At 42.9% G+C, this 18,051-nt stretch overlaps 1 protein-coding gene across 4 annotated transcripts in view; it reads left to right on the top strand.

The window, feature by feature from the left end:
- The window catches only part of CCDC149 (coiled-coil domain containing 149), a gene marked incomplete at its 3' end in the record, with an annotated part of 57,336 nt that overhangs the window by 33,627 nt on the left and 5,658 nt on the right, over positions 1 to 18,051 (top strand). For 3 of the 4 annotated variants that reach the window (XM_083754948.1, XM_083754951.1, XM_083754950.1), the window contains exons 8-12: positions 813 to 897; positions 1,241 to 1,385; positions 3,030 to 3,106; positions 9,023 to 9,055; positions 14,401 to 14,505. In XM_083754948.1, coding sequence (XP_083611074.1) covers positions 813 to 897; positions 1,241 to 1,385; positions 3,030 to 3,106; positions 9,023 to 9,055; positions 14,401 to 14,505 — 445 coding nt within the window. The remainder of the gene's footprint in view (positions 1 to 812; positions 898 to 1,240; positions 1,386 to 3,029; positions 3,107 to 9,022; positions 9,056 to 14,400; positions 14,506 to 18,051) is intronic. The other variant, XM_083754949.1, reaches the window with a different exon arrangement.

Raw genomic sequence — 18,051 nt, 5'->3', positions numbered from 1 at the left:
GTGTTCATAGAGAGCTGCAGGGTGATTTTAGTACCTGTAATTGACCTATTTTCTTTTACATAAAGGTTTTCAACATTGTATGTTCTGCTAGTATTGGAAGGCTTAATCACATACCCATAGTGATTAAAACATGTTTTATTTGCTTGTTAGAAAAGATAGATCTCAATTAGCTTTATCCCCCATGAGAATGCAATTGCTACAGAAGAAATTGCTGTAAAAGAATTCTGTACAATTCTTCAGCTGCCCAAATCTGTTTAGATTTTTTTTCAACAATAAAATGATTTATCCAACATGTTCAGTTGAAAGCAACCATTAATATTGATTATGTATTCTGAAGATGACACTTTTATTTATTGTTATTATTTAATTTATATGCCACTCTTCCTCCAAGGATCACAGGGTAGTTTACAATATAAAAACAGCAAAAATACTTTTTATTGTGATATAGTGCGATATTTATTTTAGACTAATATCTAAGATGTCTGAAATCTTTTCCTATGTACCTCTGTTTTCTACTTAAGTTGGGTGTGAATATGTAGCAAAATAATCTTCCATTTGGCGAAACCTTACATACAACATAGATGCTGTGTTAAGTTACTCTTTGCTGGTGGTTACATTTTTTAATAAATGTAACAATTTTTTAATAAACAATTTTTAAATAAATAAATAAATTTGGACAGTTTGAGGGACCAAAGTGTGATTTCTTAACCTCTCAGTCTAATCAAAAGTTATGTCGACATTTTCTACTTAAAAAAACACATTTTTTTATATAATAAAACAAATTACCATTCTTTGATTGCTGTTTGTTTTAGAATGCACTAGAGAGGAGGAAAAATTCCAAGTCTCACAGCAAGTCAAATAGCAGTGCACTAACTGGAGTCCTTTCTGCTAAGCAAGGTACTGCATTGGTTTTTGTCTTGCCTTTTGTCTCCAGAAACTAAGAACTGCTATTCTGAGACTTCAGGAAAACAGCGAAGATTGTGCTCATGTATTCCTGTTTTCACTTTGAGATACTGCAATAACTTTGAGCGATACAATGAACACCCTCAAAAGTCACCATTTCTGTGAGGGAAGCTAAGAACTGCTGTTCCGGGGCTTCAATGAAAACAGATCAAGGGGTTTCAGTAATAATGAATAGAATTTGATTTTCCCCCCGCCCCCAATGTCTTTTGATGTGTCATTTCCAGGCTTCTATCTCCATAAAACTAAGTCAGTATTTCTTTTGTTTTGATTTTTCCAGTCCAAGAGCTGTTATCAGAGGATCATGGATGCAGCCTGCCAGCCACACCACAGTCCATTTATGACCTTAAATCTTTGGCTACTGCTTTACTGGAGACAATCCATGAGAAAAACATGGTCATTCAGCATCAAAGGCAAACCAACAAGTAGGCACTTTCGCAGAAACAGAGAATTGCAGAGTTGTAAGGGATCCTGAGGTTCATCTATTCCAGTCCCCTCTGCAGTGCAAGAATATGCGGTTGTCCCATACAGGGTTCGAACTTTCAGTTGACTTAGTTCAAAATCTGTTTTGCGTTTCGTTTTAAAGGCTTTTATCTTGGGGTAGAGCAAAAACGCCAAACAATGTGAATGTGGGTGTGCATCTTTATGTAATTGTGAAATTGTAGTTATTTTGCCGTTAACCCAATGCATCAGTTTTGAGAGATACATATTGCTGATATCACCAGCATTATTAGCACCATCCATGCGCATGGTGCTTTGCAAAGCACAAGAAGACAGTTCTGCGCCCTAAGAAGCTTATGGTCTAAAATCTGACATAGAGAAACAGGAGGGACTCAGTGGCAGGGTTAATAAAGGAAAGAATATGCTCTTACAGTCATACCTTGTTTTGCGACTGGGATCCGTTCCAGAGCCCCGGACGCTAGATGAAAAGGACGCATGACAAAGTCCCGCTCTGCACATGCACACGAAGTGGTTTGCGCTTCTGCGCATGCGCGAGAGGCAAACCCAGAAGTAATCCGTTCCGGTACTTCTGGGTTTGCTGCGGACATTCGACGAAATGAGCTTGACTCAAAACGAGGTACCACTGTATTTCAATGGAAGTGCTTAGGTTTCGCCACGTTTTGAGCTTGACTCAAAACGAGGTACCACTGTATTTCAATGGAAGTGCTTAGGTTTCGCCACTGGCTAAGTCAAGCAGGATGCTGAAACTTAAGTGGCTCTGACGCAGCAGCATGGTTTCATAATATGTTACCAAAACCCTTGATGTTACGTTTTTAACGTTACTCACAATTGTGGCTTGATAAACACGAATGTGCATTCCTTCTTTAAGGTGTACTGTACAGTTCCATTAGCATTACAGAGATATTTTCTTTCAAAATATTGATTTTTAAAAACGCTTTTCTTTCAAATACACAATTTTTAAACTATAGGGGTTTAGTTTTTTACTTACGAGCTGCATTGGAACAATTTAGAAAGTGTAAAATCAAGTTGCAGTGAGGAGTACACATTAGCACGAGACGTATAGATTAGGTCAGGGCACACTGGAATTCACAAAAATTGAATTCCTCAAAACATGCTTAATCACAGTCACTGGTAAATACATATTGCGATAATACTACATATTCCTTGTTACAGTAGTTAAGTCAACTGCAGATTCCATAGGATTTGTTGATATGTAGACTGGATGTATGGTAACGAGATCAGTGGATTTGAGGCAAATATGCAGGAAGCCATTCTGATTAATTATGAAGGAGAAGTGAATCCATTAATGTAGTCTGCAAATGTGCAGAATACAAGCAAGCCTTGAGATTGTACACCAATTTCAGGAGTGGGTGGATTGCATGGGCATGTCATACATATATTATTTCAGAATAATTTCTGATATATTGGAGACGTTTCTAACCTGATGTGAAAAAAATATATGTATTTCACGTGAATTAATCTATACCATACGTATATCACCTATCATTGGATATCACCCATCAAATATAAACAGGGCACATGCCCATCCATGGTGATATTACTATACTTTTAATTACATTTCATGGAACATTTTATCTTCATTTCAGAATCTTAGGCAATCGTGTAGCAGAACTGGAGAAAAAGTTGAGGACTTTAGAAGTCTCTGGTTTGTGGAGTCTTCCAGGTAAGTCAGAATTCATAGTCGTACTTAATTTGGGGGTATCTGAACATAAGGACATTTTTAAATGTGTATTTCATAAGAAAGCTGCTGTTTACATTGGGAAATGCATTGTTTTCCTCATTTACTGCAGGGTTTGTTTTTTTAGTCTCTATAAGAAAAGTAATATGAAAATATTTTTACTGAACAAGAAATCTTTGTTTTCTTTCACACATAACAGATTTTTCTGAAATTGAAGCATTTTAAAGGTTCTTTGACAACATAATTAATGATGTGTTACATTTATCAATTACATCTTGCCACATAATTTTTCTGAACCTGTACGCTTCTCAGACTTAAAGAGAAAAACTACCTGGGAATGCCACCAGGAGATTTCTCTATGTGAAAACTTTGTCCAAGGATAAGGGCCTTTTTGACACAGAACCCTTCAAACATGCAATTCTGTAGTAGTTTAGTTTCAGGAGAGCTGGGAGTTAGGATTTATTTTAATTTCTTTACCATGCAGATGTGCCTAGTAAGAACATGGGAAATGAAAGCTAAAACGATTCTAACAATGCATTCCCTATGCATGTGCATTTAGAATTGAATCTCACTGGGTTGTGATGCTCAAAGTAGAGCTGTTGCAATCAGTAGGCTTTTCTCACTAAAGTCCATTGACTTCAGCGGCTCTGCTCTGAGGGCGATTTGGTTGGACAAAGTCCATTGAGTTCAGTGAGACTTAACTCCCCAGCAAGTATTTACAGACAGCAACCATTTGCGTGTCTGCCGACACACAGGTCTTTTGGACCCGTAAGAGGGCAGAATGGGCTTATGGGCTCTCCACCGACTAGGCCTGTGCAATGTATTGATACACCCTGGAACCAGTATGAGGGGCAGACCACAATGGCAGCTTAAAAAAAAGGTAAAGGGACCCCTGACCCATTAGGTCCAGTCGTGACCGACTCTGGGGTTGTGGCGCTCATCTCGCCTTATTGGCCAAGGGAGCCGGCGTACAGCTTCCGGGTCATGTAGCCAGCATGACTAAGCTGCTTCTGGCAAACCAGAGCAGCGCACGGAAACGCCGTTTACCTTCCCTATTTAGAGTGGTACCTATTTATCTCCCTGCACTTTGACATGCTTTCGAACTGCTAGGTGGGCAGGAACAGGGGACCGAGCAACGGGAGCTCACCCCATTGCGGGGATTCAAACTGCTGACCTTCTGATCAGCACGTCCTAGGCTCTGTGGTTTAACCCACAGCGCCACCCACGTCCCAGCAGTATATTGCGGATGAAACCAACACCGCTTCTGACTCCCTCTGTGATCAGCACCACTTTCAACCTCAAGCCTCTAGCAGCAGAGGGACAGTAGCAGCAACGATTTCACCCAGGATATACTGCCAGGTGAAGCCACCATCACAATCTGCCCCTCATACCACAGAGGGAAGAGGGAAGCTGTATTGCGCACCCCCCAGGTGAGCAAGCCTTGATGCCTTGCGTGCAAGCCCGAGAGGCATGCAGCTCGCTCAGCTGGGGGGGGGGGCAGGAAAAAGAAAGAAAGAAAGAAAGAAAGAAAGAAAGAAAGAAAGAAAGAAAGACCGGGCTCAGGGCGGCTAACACCAGGTATAAAAACGATTAAAATACAACTTAAAAACAAGATTAAAATACAACATTAAAATGCAGCCTCGTTTCAGTAGAAACTCAAATCAAGAACAGTGGAAAGCTGGGGGGGGCAGGGGCGGGACCCTTTTTGCTCCCCACCTGAGCCACAGAAAGAAGCTGCACTGTTCCCAGCCTACGAGACATTGGGGTGAAAGCACCTCAGCCTCCCCCCACAGTGAGAGCTGAGGCAGTTTTCACCCCACACCTTGCGTGCTGGGGCCAATGCAACTTGTGTTAACATTGCGGTGTATCCCCAGATCCCGATGTATGGCTGGCGATAAATCGTGACGTTGATTGAAAACCTGGCATTGCCCATCCCTACCGCTGACATGCACAGGGGTCAGGAACGGAATCCCCACGCAAAATGGTCACTGCCTGTATGGGATTGCAGCTTAAATCTATTATTTTAAAAGATACATTTCAACAACACAGTTGAAATTTTATTAATAAAATTTGGTGTCCACCCCCCATATTATAATTTTATTCTACTTCAAACATATTCCTGAAATTTGCTTTACAAATTGTGCCTCCTTCTTAGGACAATGTATTTGCTATGCAGATCAACATTTTTATTTTTATTCTGTTGCAGTCTGGAGAGTGCTACATTGGCTGCCTCTAGCATAGCCAGTATAGGCTTCAGAATGTATATTGTCCATGGCAAAGACTTTTTGATAAACTTTGCTGCATAGTATGCACATCCTTGAGAATTGTCATGTCTATGAAGGACATCAGCATTTTGAGGAATGAAGTGAGATGTGCTTAGTTCACATGACGGAACAGTTAACAAACAGTTAATGGCTATGCTGAATGTTTGACTCTTGATTTTCAGCACAAAAGCAATGTTGGCTATGTGTGGGCAAATTTCTCCTTGGAAAGATCACACATAATCATTTACCTTTTGTGTTTGTAACCATTTTCTCTGGTCAGCTACAGTTTCAGTCCCTTTCTTTTAAAAAAAGAAAAACTACTTTCTTTTTTTTTAGCATGACCCCAACCAACAGGGAACATATAGAAGATGTGATAACATAACTCTGTGTGCTTATCTCAGTGACCAAAGAAGGGCATTTAGAGTGAGGTCAAGTCCTTCCTGGCCTGGTCAGATAGCGATCTCAAACTGGCTGATCACAACTTCCCTCTATCGAGTTCATCACCATGATGGTTGTCAAGCATAAATAATGAATGGTCTAGAATTTTGCTTATGCACTATCTCAGTGGACCTCAGAATCAAGAGCCTTGCTGTAATTGCCTATTGGTTGACTATGTAAGAACACTCAAATTGCTGGAATAGGGCATATAATGTAGCTATAATAAGGTATATAAAATATTATCAGTTTGGAACTGCTGAACTTTTCAGCCTGGAAACCATTGAAACTGACATTTTTCTCCAAGAAAAAGCTTTCACTAAACTGTAGACTCTTTTCATAACTCCTAAACAGTTTTCTCTGCCTTTATGGTATTTAATATCAAAAGTTAGCATATGACTAAGAATATCTTACCTAGCATATTTTATTGCGTGCCTGAATGCATTTTGTTTTGCCCCTGGTCTGTTCAGAAGCTCTGACATCTATAAATCCCTTCTGCCGCTTGCTTTCATAAATCCAAAAAAATGAATATTTAGATGAGGTTGAGAAATGCAGATCCAGTAAACGAATTTTGTTTTACTGGACTGACTGGTTCTTATCACTTCTGAACTATGTTCTCTCTTCTGCAAGCATAGATGCTCAGAGCAGGAGTAAGATTAAAATTAGGTGTTAGCCTCCCCATCGTTAATTTGATGTGTGTTCAGTCGCTAGAGGAAAGAAAGCAGGAAGCCATAGCAATCCTAAGCAACCTTAGCCTGGAACTCAATGCTAGGGCTAGCAGTGGCACACAGCATGCAGTAGCTTGTCAGGCCGTGTGTATCTTGCCAGGACTCAGCAGTGCTGCTTTCAACCCTACCAGCCCATTCCGTCTCCTGGCTAGGAGTTTACCTGGTAGCTGTGGTAATGCTCTAGTTCAGGGGTTGGCAAGGATTACCTCGCCTGGGCCGGTTCACTCCAGCAGAGATCCCTCTGCGGGCCAGATTGCGCACGTGCCTAAGTGCACGGGCATGCAATTTTCTGAATCTGCGCAGACGTGATTTTCGGCGTCTGTACATGTGCAGACGTGATTTCCTATGCCACAGAAGTGAGGCACCACACGCCAGTTTAGCGCAGTACGCAGGGACTCACCGAGTGGGCGGCTTGGTTCAGGGGCAGCTCGTGGGCTGGTTAAACGACCCCCATGGGCCACTTGTGTCCCATGGGCCTTAGGTTGCCTACCCCTGCTCTAGTTTCCCCCTCCCATTTTGAATTTCCCCCAATGCCCTGATGGGGAATATTTTTGGCCTGGTGGGCTAGATCTCTTATCTTCCCCGCCTCACCGACAAGTGGGTGGGACCAGCCACCTGTCAAGCATGTGTTGTCATATTGACCATGGCCGATTGATAGGTGGGGGGGGGGGGTCCCATCCACCTGACAAAGCTGGACTGCTGGAGTAGAGAGGTGATAACTACATAAAGCAGCATTGAACTTCCCACACACGAGCTGATGCACAGTGAGTTCAAGTCTCGATTTATGCAGGATTCAGGCAGCTAATTTCAGCTACTGGATATGTACCCATAGCAAGCAAGATTGAATTGTAGTCTTCTATGTGCACCTAGGATACTGTTGTTGCTGCTGCTGCTTTTAAAAAAAGTGAAAGAAACAACAACCAGCAACCCCAAAACGTAAATTCAGACCACACTCACACCTATGATCTCCCCCTGAAGACTGAAATATACAGACCAGGAAATTTATATAGCCCACGTGATCATTTTGAGTATATATTTCTGCTCTTAATGCTACTCCACTTGCTTTAGTTATTTCTTTGCTGCTGCTGTACTTCATTTTATAATTGATTACAGGGGACATAATCTCCCTTCAGTAAACCAGAGTGGCACTCCTCCAGATAGCTTCATCTTCGTTAATAAACTCCATGTTTCCCTGTCTGTAGATTATAGCCCAGGTCTTCTTGGTGCAAGCTCCTACAGACCTTCTGAAATTGCATTTCCTTGCAGCCAGGGTCTGGTGCCTTGCCTCCTGCACCATCCATACTCTTGTTTCTGTTGCAAGATTGCCAGACTAAACTTTGTGCATTGATTGAGGCTTCCAACTAGGCTAATGAGTGTGAGGTTGTGCTCACATTAGTGAGAGCCCCTTCTTGGATGCTTGAGATTGGGATCAGGGCAATGGCAGCCTTGCAATTAGGGCTGTACTTTGACTCAGTTCTAATGGCCACTCCTGCTTCCCCCTTTCTCTGCCCCAAGGCCAACGAAGTTAACCTGGGTTCCTCTGGGGGAAAGGCAGGGTACAAATTTAGACATAACAACAAGAAGTCAGGACAGGGGAACACAGAACTGCTTGGTGACCCACAGATCATCACTTCTTGCTGTGGACCAAGACTACATCCCAGAATCTTCAGCTGAAAACTGACACTGTGTTTTCATTTCCTTTGGAGTCTTAACCTTGTTGAGAATGGCACACATGGCATCAGTTTCCTCCTGAGGATTCTGGGATTTGTAGTTGAAATCTCTGGCCAGGAAAAAAATGTACTGTACAGACTTTGTGAGAGCACACCACCACTTTTGCCACCCCTCCCACACAGTAACTTACTTGGTTGGTTTTGATTATATACCTTCCTCTGACCCCTCTGGTTCTGCCCAGACCGATGCCTGTTTTGATACATGTTTGAACCCGTGTGTATTTTGATCTGCACAGCTGCTTCCTGGCCTACTTGGTCTGCTAGCTAGCTCACCCCAGAACCTGTCTTCCTGAAGCTTGACCTTTTCCATGGCCTGACACTATTGTTCCTTGAATCTTGATTAAGATCCCAAACATGGATTGAAACCAAGGTTGAGCTTGCTCACACATGCCCTGTTCTCAGTGTATGTGTATCTTTCAAGCGAAAATGCCTTAACCATGGTTTGCTTGGTAGAGATAAAACACTTAAATATGGTGACTGCAGAGCATGGTATGCAGACCCACCTCAAACCATGGTTTTGCATCTTGGCTTGTAGTCAATTGCTGCTCACACTCTAGGGTTTGGTCTTCTGCTTCAAGTAGCCCATAATCCACTATATAAAGTGTTTTGGCCTTTAAAACAGAAAACTAGCAAAAGACAGACGATGATTTTAGAATACCTTTGTTCTATTATTTCTGTTTAGGCATCAAATTAATATTTATATAATAACTTTTCTTTCCTTCCTTTTTTTCTTGCTGCCTGAAGGCCTGAGCTACAATGTCTCAGTGGGATTTGGGAGTAGGTTCTGTTTGACATATGTATTTTTAGTAACTAATCTTAGCGGTGCATTAAATATTGTCACTGCATGTAAATAAATGGAAATGTTATCTGAATGTTTTTCTATATCTGTCAGATTAAGATGTTCAACCGAGTAAGTTAGATGGCCACAAGAGAAATACAGAACACTGTAAAATTATTTTTAATTGGGAGAAATGGTAATAAGGAAGGATACGAGCTAGTGCTGAATATAATCATGGGTTGTGCAGAACGATGTGATTTTGTAGCTTTTTTAAAAAAAAAAATGACAAGCAGTAAGTCGAGACAATTCCCCCCCTTTAACTCAGCAATTATGAGTATGGATATCACCCAGTGTTGCTACTTACATTTTAATTCCTTGAGTGTTGCTGTCTGGTTTACGCATTCCAGATCCAAGCATCATGGAACCCAAAGACACTGATGGTAAATGGACAAGGCGGACATGCCGAACCCATTCAGGGTTTCTACATCCCTCACATACAGTGGTGCCCCACAAGACGAATGCCTCGCTAAACGAAAAACCCGCAAGACGAAAGGGTTCTCCGATTTTTAGCGGCTTCGCAAGACGAATTTCCCTATGGGCTTGCTTCGCAAGACGAAAGCAGTCCTGCAGGGCTCCCCAAGCTGTGAATGTCTGCCCCACGCAAGGGGCGCTCTGCTTAAGAGCGCCCCTTGCGCCGGGCAGCAGGCTGCTATCCACAGCTTGGAGAGCCCCGCAGGGAATGTCTGCCCCTGCGAATGTCTGCCCCGCGCGAGGCAGCAGGCTGCTATCCGCAGCTTGGAGAGCCCTCTGGACCTCTTCTGAAGGCCGGCGGGGGGGCAAAAGTCTTTGCTCCCCCCAGCCTGCCTTTCCGTGAGAGCGGAGAAACGCAGCGCGTTTCTCCGCTGTCCCAGACGGCTTTTGAAGGCCTGACGGCTTTTGAAGGTCTTGGACCTCTTCTGAAGGCTGGCGGGGGGCAAAAGTCTTTGTCCCCCCGCCTGCCTTCCCGGGGGCTTTTAAATCGCCCCAGGACATCGGAGAATTCGCTGCCGCCCGCCAGCATTTTAAAATCGCCCCGGGACAGCGGAGAAGTCTCCGCTGTCCCGGGAAGGCAGGCGGGGGGGGGGGGAAGCAAAGACTTTCGCCCCCCGCCGGCCTTCAGAAGAGGTCGGGGGACAGACTGTCCCCGGACCTGGTCTGAAGGCGGTTTCCATAGGAACGCATTGATTGATTTTCAATGCATTCCTATGGGAAACCGTGCTTCGCAAGACGAAAAACTCGCAAGACGAAAAGACTTGCGGAACGAATTAATTTCGTCTTGCGAGGCACCACTGTATTGAAGGACAGCAGGGATGCTAGAGAACAAGCTTTGCATGTAGAAAGTTCCAAGATTTATCCCTCGCACCCCCAATTAAATAACCAGAATAGATAGACCAAGGGGTGGCTCAATATAGTACACATTTTTAATGTACACATTTTTTTTAGTAGGAGCATTGCAAAACTTGTATAGGGAAGGTGGCAAAGTCGCCCTTTGGGGAATGCCGTTTTTGACAGTATCCCTGTGACAAGAACTTAAGATGAGATAAGAGGAACCTAATTTAATTAATACTTGAGTTAAAATGTTTCTTACTTTAGCCATTCAAAATACTGATTCAGATATTTGGAGTGTGACACATGCTAAGCAAGTACGTAGATAAAAACAAAAAGTCTCCTTTTATCCAAGCATTTGAATCAAGCCAATTTAACTTTTCTTTTTGAAGATTCATGAGTTGGTTCCTGCTTTTCTCTTTTATTTGTTAGATCTTTAATTTTAATTAGGACCAGATTCTCGTATGTTCCTCCATCTAGTCTTGTAAAGGAAATGTGTTATGTAAGGTAAAGGTACCCCTGACCATTAGGTCCAGTCGTGGATGACTCTGGGGTTGCGGCGCTCATCTCGCTCTACAGGCCGGCGTTTGTCCGCAGACAGCTTCTGGGTCATGTGGCGAGCATGACTAAGCCACTTCTGGCGAACGAGAGCAGTGCACGGAAACGCTGTTTACCTTTCCGCTGGAGTGGTACCTATTTATCTACTTGCACTTTGACGTGCTTTCGAACTGCTAGGTTGGCAACATCAGGGACCGAGCAATGGGAGCTCACTCCAGCGCAGGGATTCAAACCACCAACCTTCCAATCGGCAAGCCCTAGGCTCAGTGGTTTAGACCATAGTGTAAGGTTACCAGATTTTTTTCAAGGAATCCTGGTACACTTTTCAACTTCAATGGATTTTGTATGGGGACTGATTGGTAAATCTGGGGACTGTCCCCGGGAAACAGGGACATCTGGTAACCTTACCATAGCGCCACCCACATCCCGTATAATGTGTTACGTAGTAAAGCTGAAAAACCTCATTAGTCTTTGGAGACCGGGATTAACACCTGCCCTTCAGCGTTCCCCCCCTCCACATGTAGAGGGAATTTCCCTTTAGATTTCTGATGAAGTTACCAAACTATGTTTTCATGCGCTAAACCACACAGAATAGACACACATAATGAACAAGGCAACAGAAAAGTAAAGCTACTCAGCCTTCTATTCTCATTTTGAGGTGATAAACGAGAAGCCTGTAGGACTCTACACCATGCCAACATTGCCCCACTTTCAGGAAGGGGTGACACTTGCGCAGGGAAGAACCCTGCTATAGCAGCCTCTACTGCAGTCAGTAAACATTGATGGAGAGAGGGCATAATGCATTGTCAGGCAATACCTCTGCCTAGAATACCTTTGGGGTCACTGTTTTAATACAGAAACAGTAGTACATCTATTCTGAGTGACTAGCTACGTGTTGCATACAAACACATGAAACAGAGATGGTGCACTTTGTTTCCTAAAAAAAGAAGGAAGTAGCTTCCGCAAGGAAATAAATAAAAAAAACACTTTGGGCTTCCTAGTACAGTATCATGGTTAGAGGCATATGGAAGCATGGGTTTTTTAATGGTTTAAATCAGGGGTCAGCAAACTTTTTCAGCAGGGGGCCGCTCCACTGTCCCTCAGACCTTGTGGGGGGCTGGACTATATTTTGAAGGGGGAGAAATGAACGAATTCCTATGCCCCACAAATAACCCAAAGATGCATTTCAAATTAAAGGACACACGCTGATTCCCGGACCGTCTGCGGGCCGGATTTAGAAGGCGATTGGGCCGGATCCAGCCCCCCGGCCTTAGTTTGCCTACCCATGGTTTAAATGGTGCATGCTTCAAGGGACCACAAAATTTGCAACACATTGGGAGACACATAGGAACAGTAACATTTTAAAAGGTAAAACTGAATGTCAATTTTGGAGGATCTTGGCAGGCTACAAAAAGACTCTTGACCCATCCGCCCCAGCTGCTTAGGCATTTGCTTGTTTCTCTATTAGAAGGCTTGGGAATGAAGGCTTGGGAATGAAATGAGCTGATTTTTAAGAGGGCAAAGTCCAATACAGACTTAATGAAGGACTCATTCAGAATGCTCCAAGATAAAAGCAGAAGAAAACAAATTTTGGTTTTAGAAATCATGGCCTGCGAAAGCAAAAGTCAAACATCCTACAAAAATAAGGAGTTAAAAAGGTCCAAGTAATGCTGTAATAAGAATTTCTCATTAAATGGACAGTGGGTCTAAATAAATAGGTGGTAGCAGTAAAATAACAATACTGTAGTCTCACGGCACCATTATCTCAGTAATCTCTTCAACAACCCAGAAAATCCATTATTACCTATGCCCACCCAGCGAGTTCAAAGGTGATATGATATTTGTACTTGAAATCCATAGCATATGCTGTTCCCCATCCACACTCCACCCCTAGCTTGAATTTGCTAATCTATATTGCAGTTGTCAGATATCCATCGTCCATTAAAATGATTTTTATAAATCCTGATAGTATCTAGTATATTTCACCTAAGATGCTTGTATTAGTAGGTGCTGTGGTAGAAATTTCCCAAAATGCTCTTGCAATATATTCTTACACAGATTGATATCTTATTCTAATCTTCTGTAAATGCAAGTCTGGTTTTTCAGGCCTCTTTTGATAAACCAGCTTGTGCTCATTGGTTTGCTTTTTCAAAGTAGCCCCCTGGCTGAATACCCATTGAAATATACCCAGTGAAGGTATACCCAGATTACTCCTCCCGTCTAAATGTTGCCTCTTACCGCTTTTTCCTTTCCCTAAGGCTACATCATAGGTGTAAATCATAGGTCAAAATAGGAGCAACCCCAAAGCAGTATCTTTAATTGTCACAGGAATAATGCTTTTGCACCAGTTTCCTGTTTAAAATAGGCCCTGTATATTGGAAATTCAGCATTTCCAGGATGGTTGTAAGAAAAGGATCCTAGATATATGTTTGCGTGCATTTGTACATATGTGCGTGAATTCCTGTCCATGGATCTGACTTCAAAAAACATTCGTTTTTCTGGAAAGCCATTTCTCTCTTCCTCTTCTGGCATTCCATAGACATGCTAAGTAAACATGTGGGAGGGAGGCATTGAATGAGCATGTTAACACCATTCTGATCAACCTCCAACTCAAGGAGGAACTCAGTGGGAGGAACTTCCTGTTTCTAATGGGGGTTCCCTGCATGCTTTAGAAACCTGGAGAATCCAAGCAGCAACTGAGAAGCAGAACTTGTGTGTTTGTTCCCATTCCCCACCCCCATGTTTACTTATCATGTAGACTGAATGCCTGAAGAGGAATTCTGTGAACCTCAGGTCTAAACAGAAATATTATCTGTATTAATATTACTCTTTACACTGAAGATAATTCCTTAATTTCTGATAGGGTTGGATTGCAGTTAAACACATCTAGCTTGTGATTTATTTCTTTAAATTATTGTCAAATGAGGAAACCACATCTTTTAACCAGATGTGCTCATGCAAAATGGTCTCATTGGGTTTAATGCAGTTGAACCATAGCTGTCAAGTGTCCCTTATTTGGCGGGACAGTCCCTTATCCCAGCGCCATGTCCCGCTGCTGTCCCTTATTGATGAGGCTTCATTTGGCTGCTGGCTGGGCTTTCTTCCCTTGGCTCAGAGGGGCTCAGAAGTGAAACATACTTGTGCCCGGAAAATCCCTTATTTTGGCTGCTGATCCCTTATTTTCGAGGCTGCTGGTCCCTTATTTTCAAATCTGTAAGTTGACAGCTATGAGTTGAACTGTAGTACATATTTTGGCTCATATCATAGCTTTTCCTTTTCTATAGAGCAGAGCTACTGAAATATACCTGTTGGGTGTATACGACGTCTTTATTTAAATGTAGCCTCACTGTTTAAAACGTTGCATTAGTAAACTTCTCATTTGTGTTTGAGAGTTAATGTTTCCATGCCCTCTTACTCGCAGGTGGCAAGGATACCATTACATTCAGTGACCCCGCTATGCCTATTATCCAGAGGTCTCGATCACCATTGCTATCTTTCGCAGATAAGCCACAGCAGAAGACAGAAGGTAAGCATCTGGAGTCATAACAAAAGGCTGGCGTAGGACGATTCGTCTCTTGTGCCACTGACTTTGAATGTGTAGGGGGGAATAAGGATGAAGCTGTTTAGAGATACCTGCATTGTCTCATTTTTGCACCACCACAATAGCATGGGAAACAAACCCATGGCCACAGGACAGGAAACAATACTCAGTGGTGGCTGGTGAGGCAGCGGTGGGGTGTGTGTCTTTGTCGCTCTCCTGGCTTCCAACACCGTGGGTCACTGCCACCTACCAAGAGGGTGAGATATGGTGCAGCATTGTTGCTCCTGTCGTCATGCACCACCATGAGCTTCCCAAACCTTGCCTCTCTCTGTAAGCAGCAGCGAGTCACTGTGTTGGGAAGATGGGAGAGCAACAGAGTGTCAGGATCTCCGCTTGGCCAAGCTGATAAAGCTCATTTTATTCCCCTGAGTCCTTCGGAATTGCCTCCCGACGTGTTTAACGACCTGAGCCTTTGATAAGGCCTCAGGCACATTCTTCAGCAGTGCTTCCAGCACAGGAAAGAGAGGAGAGGTTTGGGCTGCATTGCAAAGAGTTTTATTTCTAAGCTACGCAGACAGAAAAGACATCCTCTCTCTATGAAAGCAGAGAGCAACTGAACAAAGGAACAGGAAACCACTAACGTCACATCCCGTCTCTTCTCCAGTAACCTGGAAGGTCACTGGAATGTAAACAGAGCCTTGTGTGACTCCAAGCAGCTGCAGAGTGATAAGAACAGAAACTAACACAGAGTGCCTAAATTTTGCATGATCCAATCCAGAATTTGGGCGATCACTTGCAAGGGCAGGAACTGCAGAACAGACTCCTCCCATGCGGGTTGGGGCTTTTCATGTTGCTCTTGTCGTAGCCGTGCTGTAGCAATTTGCATGCTGCCACTACGGTGTAAGGAGACCACATTCTGCACAATGGCATGGCGGTCTAGAAGGGGTAGAATTCTGAGTCATGCTGCTTTAGCCCAGAGGCAGGACGTCACTTCAGAAAAGTCCCTGCACAAAGTAAAGCACCACATCAGGGAGAAAGGTTTGGCATGGCCTTCCTCATGATGTGGTAGCTTCTCCCAGAAGAAATCTTCTAATGTTGATAACTGTTAAAAAATAATAATTGACTCCCCATCTCTGGTCTGAGGTAGTGCAATCCAGAATCGTATCACCTCATTCTGTGCAAAGTGTAAAAGGGATGTGTTAACAGAGGCTGAAATCCTATACATGTTTACCTGGGATTGAGTCCCACTAACTTACTTCTGACAAGACATGTATAGGATGTCTTGCACTAGAAATCCATGTTTGGTGAAAAGGACTGGTTTAGGTCAGATTAAAGAAGAAGAATTTATCAGATTGTTTGAGGGGTGAGGTATTCTAGCTACTCCCAAGTATGTAAATAAAGCAGATTTTCATCCAACTGTACTTGCAATTTCCCTGAATTTAAAATTAGCAATTGAGGAAGTCGAGACACATGGGTGTACCAAAAATGGGCACAAACAGGAAAACACTAGCATGAGGATGATAGTTCCAATTTGACTGGGTTGGGGAGCAGAGAGTTCCTTGTCAGGCAGTGTTAACTGATTGTCTCCCACAGCTCAGCTATTGTCTTCATGAATCAAGGGAATGGGCAAGTCTGAATGGGAAAATACAAATATTTTATTTATATGTGGCCAACACTATTTAAAGTTCATGCAATGTTGGCTTTCCTTTCTAATTCTTATTCACGCGGGTCTGATGCACAGCACACAGTTAGTTCGTACTACTTCCTCACAGTAATTAGAACATGGCTTTTCTTTGATTTTTTTTATTATTAATATATTGCAATGTCAGATAAAATCTGACTCCAAGGTTGATTTAGTTCCATGAACCTGGCAAACTGATTTTCTTTTCTCCTCTAGTTGAAAATAAGCGTAATTTGAAGTAGCCTATTAACCATTCCATCATAAAATATTGCAAGCAGACTAACCCCAATTATCTAACAGGCTCCAGGGACAATCATTCCATCAAACTAACAAGTAAGCAAACTTTTCTCCACACCTTACTGCCCTCTCAGAGTCTGATCTGGAGGTCCCCCATGTATCTTAATGCATTTGGATCAGCTATAATCAAGGCTGTTTGTATATTAAGCACACATTTTGCACTAAGAAAATTAGAAATTCAGCATTTAATAATATGAGCATGTGGTTACTTTGCATACTGCTATTCAGTTTTGCATAGTCCATTCTGATCACAGTATTGGAATTTGAAATGTTGTGGCAGGAAAGGTTTGGGATAGAACGCCTTTATATGAATAAATTCTAATTCCTGTTTTGTATGACTTTATATCACTGTTTTATTTGTTTTAAGATGAATCTTCAAGGATACGTCTTACATAATATTATACTGTACAGTGCTTATAGAGTTATAAAATATTATGTATATTACATTGTTGTTTAGTCGTTTAGTCATGTCCGACTCTTCGTGACCCCATGGACCAGAGCATGCCAGGCACTCCTGTCTTCTGCTGCCTCCCGCAGTTTGGTCAAACTCATGTTAGTCACTTTGAGAACACTGTCCAACCATCTCATCCTCTGTCATCCCCTTTTCCTTGTGCCCTCCATCTTTCCCAACATCAGGGTCTTTTTCAGGGAGTCTTCTCTTCTCATGAGGTGGCCAAAGTACTGGAGCCTCAGCTTCAGGATCTGTCCTTCCAGTGAGCACTCAGGGCTGATTTCCTTCAGAATGGATAGGTTTGATCTTCTTGCCGTCCATGGACTCTCAAGAGTCTCCTCCAGCACCACAATTCAAAAGCATCAATTCTCCAGCGATCAGCCTTATTTGTGGTCCAGCTCTCACTTCCATACGTCACTACTGGGAAAACCATGGCTTTAACTATACGCATAATATGACTATACATATAATAACTATAAGTAGATTGTAAATGTTTTAAATTAAATAGAAGATACACAGAAATGGGAAGTGAGGGTCCACAAGCGCATACTTCCTATGCATTTCAGTTGCTGTTCTGATCTGATCAGAGTTACGATTTTTATTTTTTAATTCCGTGAATGGGCTGGATTTTCATCTTAAAAGTGGTTAGGCTTAGCTATTCTTTTGGAGCCAACTATGTAGTGGTCTCTTGAGAGTCCCATGGACTGCAAGAAGATCAAACCTATCCATTCTGAAGGAAATCAGCCCTGAGTGCTCACTGGAAGGACAGATCGTGAAGCTGAGGCTCCAGTACTTTGGCCACCTCAGGAGAAGAGAAGACTCCCTGGAAAAGACCCTGATGTTGGGAAAGATGGAGGGCACAAGGAAAAGGGGATGACAGAGGATGAGATGGTTGGACGGTGTTCTCGAAGCTACCAGCATGAGTTTGACCAAACTGCGGGAGGCAGTGGAAGACAGAAGTGCCTGGCGTGCTCTGGTCCATGGGGTCACGAAGAGTCAGACACGACTAAATGACTAAACAACAACAACAAATGTAGTGGAACTTGTGGATAAAGAGAGATCACACAGGCAGCTTGTTCCCGTTACCCATGCTGCCCTCAGC

Source organism: Podarcis gaigeae, assembly GCF_964106915.1.
Source record: "Podarcis gaigeae genome assembly, chromosome: 9".
Taxonomy (NCBI): domain Eukaryota; kingdom Metazoa; phylum Chordata; class Lepidosauria; order Squamata; family Lacertidae; genus Podarcis; species Podarcis gaigeae.
This window is presented reverse-complemented; position numbering and strand designations above follow the sequence as displayed.